This window comes from Crocodylus porosus, unplaced genomic scaffold (assembly GCF_001723895.1).
Source record: "Crocodylus porosus isolate Cpor-Errol unplaced genomic scaffold, CroPor_comp1, whole genome shotgun sequence".
NCBI lineage: Eukaryota > Metazoa > Chordata > Crocodylia > Crocodylidae > Crocodylus > Crocodylus porosus.
The window spans coordinates 148,886,126-148,895,778 of record NW_017728886.1 but is presented as its reverse complement, the minus strand read 5'-3'; the positions used below and the strand labels follow the sequence as shown (position 1 = coordinate 148,895,778).

Here is a 9,653-nt window from a genome sequence, read left to right as displayed (position 1 = left end):
TTCCCTCTTTTACCTCGCACGGGGATCGTCTCGCTTTGTGCGAGAAGGATAGCTTCTTTAAGGCACTATGTATTTATGTATGTAATTAGTCCATTTAATTAATTGGAGCTACTTGTCTTTTTACGGTTAAGCATGTGCTTAAGCCTTTTTGGGACTGGTGTTTAATATAGATGTTAACACAGATATAAGACCTTATTGAAGTTAGAGAAGGGAAATGACAGATTACAGATAATCCTTTGAAGTTTAAATAAATCCTTACCAATATAGGATAATTTCTTGCCCGTGCGTGGTATTTGCACAATAAATATCATTCCACTTTTTAAACACACTGACTTTTCCCTTCAAACAACTCTGCTGAAATAAGGTAGAAGGTATAAAAATGAATCCACCATTCATGCAGAAGAACAAAACCAGTCCTAGACCTATTCTGCCAAATGAGCTTGTGTTTAGTCTCCTTAAAATCATTAGGTTGATTCAAGTTGTTATTCATCTTTGTCTATGTTTTACAGAATCATACCCAATAACAGGTATCATTTTTTTAAGCTGCAGCTTCGATATCCATTTATATCTTTTGCAAACCATTTATTTTTTCCTCTAAGAAACAGCATGTCTTTGATGTGGCCATGTACTCTATGCTGGCAGTAGGTTTAAAATCCAGCCGTTTACTATCAAACTGTAAAATTAAGCTAAATCTTAATGATGTTTTCCAGAAGAGGTAAATAGTCTCCCCTTAACACTTTGCTAGGATACCAGCTGCAGATAAGAATGAGCTTCCATATTTAATAAATTCTATTAACAGCACACACACCCGTGTCACATTATAGGTGAACAGGCCCTAATTAAAAGCACACACCATCTGCTGGTGTGTGGCAGCAGGGTGGCACTCCATAACCATTCTGGGTCCTGTGATTAAAATGTATTATTTATGAGGAGCTCATGTAGAAATGTGTCATTAGGTTCATGGAAGCTGTGTTAAGAGCTAGTTAGCACCATCTAATGGCATGGCAGGGAAGCAGGTGGTTAATCTTTATTATTTTCCCTCCAAAGAATCTCCTGTTCATTATTAATAGAGTTGTCTTTTCATTTTGGCTTTTTTACAATTATCAAATTTCAGATTCTAAAACTTGCATTATGTCTGTATAGAATATTGTAAAGTAACTGTTCAAAATATACCGTTTTCTTTTTCTGTTCAACATGTTAGTGTTTCATACTTTGTACAGTAAACAGTATGGATATGAAGCATCTGGTATGGTGATAGGAAAGAATCGTGTGAAATTACAAAAATAGTTGACTAGGATTACCAAGTGTACTTCTTGTAACCAAACCTGTAAGAAAGGCATTTAGTAGTTAGTTAGAAGTGTCTTTACATTTTAATACTGAATTCTGTTGAGAGATTCACTGTGCCCCTTGCAAAGATTAAGTATTTCGTTTTTAAGTAGGGTAAAAGACTCAGAAAAAACCCGGGCATTTTATCTGATGCTTCCTGAAGGTGGAAGCTCTTTGTCTCACCTGTTCATGGAAATAAGGACATTGTATGTGGAGTAGAAAGTAAAATGTATATTTAGAAAAACAACCCCCCTTTTTCAATATCTGATTTATCAACCCACCTTTGCAGGCTGGCAAAAAATTGAGAATAGCCACTAACCTGAAACTTACTCACTGGTTAGCGTTGTGCCTGATGACCTTGGGGATGCTAGGAATAAGAATCCTGTGCACTGCTGCAAATTGATCTTGTAGATGATATTTTGCTTATCTGTTTTTCTTGTCCTGTTCTTGAACTTTGCAGTATCTAGAGCTATCATCCAGCAGTAGTAGTTTTGCTGTGCTGCTTCAAGTTTGTTCTTAATGCTGCTAAGTAGTAGTGTGTCTTAACAGCAATAACAGGAGGCCCGATAATGATTAGTATTCTCTTGTGGACCTCTTATCGGTGCAAGGAGAGCTGTGTGTAAAAAAAAAAAAAAAAAATATATTAACCAGGGAGAATATAATACTGCTTAACAGCACTATGTGTATTGAGACCTGTCTGGGTAGTTTTACCTGGTGAAGTATAAATGACATGGAGGCCTTTCTGTACGTCTCTTGGAATTACTATCGACTCTGTTTCCAGCTTTAAAGCTACCATTTTCTTTTCCACCCAGGGTGTGAAAAGGATTTTATTTTTAGTCTGTTTGTGGTTCCTTTATATGTCACCTATGTGTAGTCATACTTTCCAATCCTGGTAGGCTCAGATATAAATTTGTGGTGGTGGTCTTGTGTCATGTTAGATGCAATGTACACATGAAGTCAATTAAAATATGAAGTGGAAAATGTTCCTACACTGAGCGCTAGTAAAGTGACTTCTGCAGTTAAAGACCCAGACTCCTCTGTCTCTTGTGATGGGATAAGATTTAACCTGAACAGAAAGAGAGAATATATATATATATATATATATATATATTTTAAAATTGAAACAGATAAACATGTAAGTAATTGTATCCTCCAAAACTGTTCAATTATTAATACATTTATGGACACAATCTCTCTCTCTCTTTTAAAAATGTTTAGAACATATGCCATCAGAAGAATAAGAGATGCCTTCAGAGAAAACAAACATATAGAGGATTCAGCGGAAATACAAAAACTAGTGAATAAAGCAAAAGAAAACCTAGATATTATTCATCGGCAGGTAAGCATGCTTTAGCTCATCAATTTTAGCTAAGAACTGTAAAATCCTGTTTAGGGTGTTACTCCATGCTGGTTTACAGCTGGGAGAAATGCATCCTTCTTGCTGCTTTTGCACACAAATGAAAAGTCTGTGTATGAGCAACCATTAGAGGGGAGTACCAAGTTCCCCTGTGTACTTAGGGAAGTTTTAGGCACGAGTCCCATTAGAAGTAATAAGCTTTACTATCAAGAATCTTACATGTCATTTCCCTAACTCCCTTCATGTCCATCGTCTTTCTCTTTGTCATACTTGTTCTGTTCTTCAGTCATTTATTTGCTGCTGGAGCATGTTCTTTTGTTTTCTGTTCTCACATACTGTATCTTGGCCTTTATCCATTAATGGAGCATTAATAGGGTCAAATTATGACCTTAGCGCCATCCTCATGATGGAACCAAAGGGGCAGCTGTAAGTGTAAAAGCTGGAGGACAGTTAAGAGAAGTTAAGCAGCAACCAGAGTATCTCTGAATTTTGTTGAAAGAAAGTGACATCTTTAATAATATTTCCCACCCCTGTTGTTGGCTGTTTAAGTCTACCAAATCACTAATTCAGATGATGTGGATTTAATGTGCAGAAATTGCACAGTGGCAAACAATAGGAAATATATTGAGTATTTAACTTTCCTGAGGTATGAACTCCCATGACACGGGTGAGCAAAATACAGCCCATGTGCCATATCTCCCCCACCAATTGATTGTGTCCCATGGGCAGGCAGTGCAGATGGCAGTTCCAGCCTCACTCACCTGCTGGCCTGGCACTGCACAACAGGCCCTTGGCAAGCCATGCTTGGGCACTGGTGGGTTCAGCTCTGGCCTCTACTAACACCACAGGGGCTGCTGAGCAGAACTCTGCCAGACTCTGTGCAGCAGGCCCTGGGCAAACTGCACTCAGGCCCTGGTGCCCCTGCTTGGCCTCAGCTGGCAGTGCCCCCCACCTGCCTGTGGTTTGGAGATGACAGAAGCCACTCAGGGTGCTAGAATCATGGAGCAGGCACACTGCGCCTGTGCCTCGAGGCAGCAGAGCTTCCCTGGCACCTCCTGGCAGGTAAAGCCCTAGCCCTGGCCCTACCTCCTACATTGCCCCATGCAGCGCTGCGAGCCAGCCCAGCCAGTTCAGTTTTTGTCCCATCTTCCCAGGTGAGGCTGACCGCAGCACTCCTTTTGGGGGAAGAGGGACTGCTGGTGGGCGCAGTCCTGAGGGGCAGCTGAGACAGGCTGGAGGAGGCTTCAGGGCTTCTCCAGCCTTTGGGGGGACGGGTGCAAGTGTGGACAGAAAGTGGTGGGAGGCAGGTGGGTTAGGGATGCAGGCAGCTCCTGAGAGTGTGTGTTGTGGTGCAGGCTGAGCAGGAGCTCCCTGGTGATTTTGGGGGTGGCTAGGCAGTGGCAGTGCTCTGCTGAGGGTGGGGACATCCTCCCTTAGCTGAGTGTCCTGCTGCCTGTTTTTGTTCCGTTGCAGGAGAGACTTTATTTTGAGCTATTATGCAATCACCTTTATACACACTATTAAAAAAAACCCATAACTCAGGACAAAAATATTTTTCAAATAAAATTAAAATATGTTGTTGTAATTTTTTTATTTTTAGCATATGATTTGTTTTTTATCTATAATTTGTTCAAATCATATTTTCACCATACATTTTGTGTGAGGCCCTCAACAGCTCACCAAATCTCATTAAGTGGCCCTCCAGCTGAAATAATCGCCATCCCCTACCCTTAAGTCTGTGTCTCTAGAAATTTTAAGTGAAAGAGATATCAGGTAAGAAACAGAGCTTTCTTCCCAGGAATAGCATGCTTCATATGCAGAGTATGCAAATCCCATGAATAACCAATCATGAGAACACAGGGAGGGAGGAAAAGGCAAACAACATGCATATCAGAAATGTTAAGGTTAAAGGTTTTACTTTACTTTACTTTACTTGCACAATCGCTTCAAGTGAGAAAACTAGTGATACAGATGTTTAAGGCTGTAGACACAGGAAAATATGCATCAGAGGATGAGTGTTTGGGGGATGAAAGCTACCAGGGAGATAATGCTATAAGAAATACTCTAGGCTATAGCTGAAATAAAATTCTTATGTGGATAAAACTGGAGGTGCACCAATATATTGGTGGCATATGGGATTGGCACTGATAAAAAGAAAAACTAACATTATTGGCTATCGGCTTTTTTTGGCTGGTGTAGCCAGTAATGTCCCAATAATTCATAGATTGTAAGGCTGGAAGGGACCTTGAAAGATCATTGGGTCCAGCCCCCTGCACCAAGCAGGAAAGGTAACTGGGAGTTGGGTAACCCCAGCAAGGTGACTATCTAGTCTCCTTGTGAAGATTTCCAGGGTAGGTGATTGCACCACCTCTGGAGGGAGTTTTTATTCCACAGTCTGGACACCCTGACTGTGAAGTTTTTCCTAATGTTGAGCCTGAGTCAGTCTTCCAGGAGTTTATGGCTCTTACTCCTAGTTTTCCCCTTGGATGCTCTGGTGAACAGTTGCTCACCAAGCCCTTACTGCTACACTAGGGGAGTATATTAAGCTGCTATCAAGTCCCTTCTCAGCCTTCTTTTCTTCAGGCTGAAGAGTCCCAGATCCCTCAGCCTTTCCTCATATGGCTTCCCATGTAAGACTGTTCATAATGTACCAGTAAATACGCCTTCTGGCTGAGGTCCCTGGATGCTACATGCATGCAGCCACAGGATGCATGTGTCCAGGAGTGCAGCAGTGTGGAGAGCAGCACCCTGCAGGTACATCTGTGGAGAGAAAGGAGCATGGGGAGGGTAAACCAAGGCCCCAACAGTAAGGGAGTGGGGTAGGACGGGCTGGAGCTGGGTGGGGGTGCTGCCCGGCTAGGATGGTGAATGGGACACTGAGCAGGGAGTAGAATGGACATGCAGGTGGCTGGTACAGGAGGGGTGGGGAAGGGGGCAGCTCTCCGTCACTGTGCACAACCCCTAGGAGAATCATCTGAGGCATATGCCACCCCCAGTTTGTGCACAGGGCAGATGCAGGCTGCGCGCTGTGGGCTCAGGCTTTCCACCCTGCTGCCTTTGCCACAGAGCCACATGCCAGCCGCACACCCCCTGCCTGCCCAGAAGCAGGGGGGAGAGGGTGGGGAAGTTGTGCCTCCTACTGCTAGGTGGACAGAGGATGTAGCATGGCTAGTGTATGGCTTCTAAGGCAAAGGCAGCAGAGCTGAAAGCCCCAAGCCTGCCTCTGCCCTCACCCCGCTTGGCTCCACTCCTAAAAATGTCCCCATGCTTAAAAATGGTGGCAGCAGTGTTTGAACTAAAGCTCATTTAGCTTTAGTTCATGCACCCCTGCCCCCATTTTTAAGCACCTGGACAAACTGTCCGTGGCTCTGTCCACTCCCTGTCCTGGCCCTGGGGTCCCATTCATCACCCTAGCTGGGCAACACCCCCAACCCCTGCCCATTCCCTCCCTCACCATGGGGACCTCAATCAGCACCCCCATGCCCTTCCCACCCCCATGCCCCCTCCTCTGCAGGGCTTATCTGCAGGGCCCTGATCTCCACACTGCCTGGCTGTGCTCCTGTAAATTGTTTATCAGATCAGTATTGGCCCATATGCGTGGTGAATAATCACCTATTGATATTGGCCAAGAAAATCTCGATTGGTACACCCCTAGATAAAACTGAAAGTGTTATATTGTGTGTCACCCACAGCAACTAATTGATTGTCAGATGAATGTTTTAAGGTGGTATAAAACACTTAGTTTTAAAACCTAAGTAAGCTCTTCTATAATAATCAGGGATCTGGGTTTTCCATTCTCTGTGGAAAAATGCAGATTTTCTCCTTTAAAGGAGAAAAACACGGGAAACCACTGGTTTCCCCTTGCAAACCAGCAGAGTTCTAGCCAGTGAGATGCTGCTTGGGGTGGGGAATGGGATGCAGGGGGCTCCATATGCACATGAGCAACAATGCAGCCAGGCAGCAGTGGAGAGCAGTTACCCCAGTTGCCTGCAGGTAAGTCTGTGGTGGGGGGAGGTCATAGGTTGTCTTGGGGCAGCAGTGGAGGGGTGCAGATTGAGGAAGCAATGGCCATGGTAAGGGAATGAGTGGGGCAAGGCTGGGGCTGGTGGTACTGCCTAGCTGGGGCTGTGTTCATGGGATGGCTCTGGGGCAGGAATGTGTGGCCATGTGGCCCAGTTCAGGGAGCAGTATGGAGCCATGGGTGACTTGTCCAGGTGGCTGGCAGGGCTGGGACTGACTCCCCACTGCTATACGCACTCCTGGGGAGGGGGCCATGTGAGGGGGCACCTGCACCCCTCTTCCCCCCCGATCTGTGCACAGGGTGGGGGAGGATGCAGTCTACCTGCTGCAGCCTTAGGGTTCCTCCCTCTGGGACCTCTGGAGCCCAGCGAGCAGGACACAGCACGGGAGGACAGAGTGGGGCAGGGAGGCTCAGTGCCACAGCCCCCGGGAGCCCTGTGCCAGCTTGTGTTCAACCGATACCTATATATATAGTGGTGTTTCATTTGAATCATGAAAAAACATGGATTTTGTTTTTTTTAATCGGAGGGCTTAGTATTTTTTTTAACCAGAGAATTTGGGATTTTTAAACAGAGAAAACCAGGATCCCTGAAAATAATACTTTTATAATAATAAAACCTCCGTAGTTCTGAAACATCTAAAGAACCTGAAAAACCTACCAGGCCGTGCTTCTGGCCACATGCAAGCACCTTACACATCTGATATAAGCCTTGGAAATCCTTTGAGAGAGAGAGTACAGATAGCTTACAGAGATGCCAAAATGGAGGCCTACATTTTCAAAAGTACCTCCTAATTTTGCCTATAGTAACGTTCAGCTATCCAAGTGAATATACTTTGGATTTGACTCTCTGGGGTCCTACTAATCTAAATGTAATGGCCAGTGCTCAGGTACCATATATATCAAGCTAAATGTTGAGGCACTCAAATTAAGAGCCATATTTGAGGAAATAGGTCCTACTGACTTGTCCAAGGTGTTGCAATATGTCTGTGACAGAGCTTGAAATAAAACTGACTTCATATTATTTGGAGTTCTCTGGGAAAAATATGAAAATAAAATGACCAGCCCTCCAAAAGGGGATCTCTGCAGATAAATCATTAAGTCACAGAGCTTAGATCCCATTTCATATCTGTTGGCATGATGGGGAAAGAAGGAGGGAAGCATTTGAGCTAAGCCAGAAAATCACTGCATGGAATTGGTTAGTTTAGGCATGTCAAATATACAGCTTGTAGGCTGGATACAGGCTTTTTATCCAGCCTGTGGGGCTCCTGGTTGGGGCCAGGATTTTGGCAGTGGGGCAAGCGACAGCAGCATTAACTTTCACAGGTCCCAGAGCTGACACAGAAGGTCAAGCAGCCATGGACATTAATGCCATTGTTGCTGTTTACCATACTTCTTCCTATCTGGCCTGCAAGAAGCCCTGTGGTGCTGTGGAGCCAAAAGAGTTTGACAGTCCTGGCTTAAGTCTTTCTATTATGTTTTTTTTTCTTGCCTTTTACCAGTGAAGGAAGATGTAGAAGGAAACTACCAGTGGGTTGGTTAGATTACTGTACTTTCTCACATACAGTAAGCCCTAAAATAAGATATGCACCTTGTTTTTGAAAAGCAGAATGGAGAAAAATGTTTTTGGTTGATATCTTTTATTGGACCAACTGCATGGTTGGGATGAAGTCACAAAAACTTTTTAAATGCAAGACAATCTTGAGATCTGATGTAGAATGGCTTGTATTTTATGTACTTTGCATTTGCATTTCTCTGGTCTTTTTCTTTAATTTATTCTTTGTTCACCTTTTTCTGCTGTAAATGGCCTAAGACATTATTAAATCCACCGTTTTTAAGGGATGTCTTTGACATGCAAAGTCATTCTGTTGTATCTAAAGTAATTTTTAATTGGATTGCCTTTTGAGATCACCCTGTTTAATATTTCAGGAAAAGACATATTTAGAAATCAAGGAATTTAGAAGAAGGCAGTCATTCAGGCTTATAATAATTTCACTACTTCAAAAATATTTTTCTCTGAAAAATTCATAGCTGTCATGCTTTTCTGTTTTTCAGACAAGATATAATTACAGAAAGCTTGATTATTATTTTTATTTTTGGAAGGGTGTTTCAGTATACATTTTCTTCAAGGAAATAAAATACTAGTAGATGTTTCCTCTTCTTGTGCTTTTGTCATAAACTATGTTTTTCCAGAAATGTGCACAAATGATGGTTCTTTCTACTGCTACAGCAAGGTCCGCCTTAAGGCAGGTCTCATTAAGGAATCGGTAAATGAGTAGGTGCTTCATGGTCTGGACTTCACCTCATTCGCATATATTCATGTCATTAGCCCCATTTGATCATATTTGTTTTTGACCTTGCAGTTTGCATACACAGGGGTTTCAGGCATCACCATATTGAACAGTATGTATCAGCCCCTCTGGAAAGGTCCTCCTGAGAGGTTCCAGATCCATTTTAGGGCACCTTATTGCATGTAATCTTTCCTTCCATAAACTCAGTCGTGTCCTATCAGCTTTTGTGTCCAGGGGCATAATACTGGTCACAAAACTCTTTAGTTACTTCTCTGTGATCATCAAGTGGATGCCTGGGGTCTTCCATCTGCTATGATCTTTCTTTATGGGCTTCCTACCTTTTCTTCTGATATCAGGTAGTGCAATAGTTTCTAGGGTCGGAAGGGACCTGAGTAGATCATCTAGTCCGACCCCCTGCCATGGCAGGAAAGAGTACTGGGGTGAAACAACACCAGCAAGGTGTTCATCTAACCTCCTCTTAAAAACCCCCAGGGTAGGAGCCTGAGCACTTCTCTTGGAAGTTGGTTCCAGATCCTAGCTGCCCTGACCATGAAGTAGCACCTCCTGATATCAATCCTAAACCTACCCTCTGCCAGCTTGTGACTGTTATTCCTGGTCACTCCTGGCAGTGCTCGGGGGAACAGGGACTCCCCCAATGCCT

The 9,653-nt window shown here is 43.5% G+C and overlaps 1 protein-coding gene across 3 annotated transcripts in view; it reads left to right on the top strand.

The window, feature by feature from the left end:
- Positions 1-9,653, top strand: part of LYRM4 (LYR motif containing 4) — a 123,973-nt gene that overhangs the window by 34,067 nt on the left and 80,253 nt on the right. For 2 of the 3 annotated variants that reach the window (XM_019542864.1, XM_019542874.1), the window contains exon 2: positions 2,545-2,665. The exons of the other annotated variant lie outside the window; for it this stretch is intronic. In XM_019542864.1, coding sequence (XP_019398409.1) covers positions 2,545-2,665 — 121 coding nt within the window. The remainder of the gene's footprint in view (positions 1-2,544; positions 2,666-9,653) is intronic. 3 annotated transcript variants of the gene reach the window in all.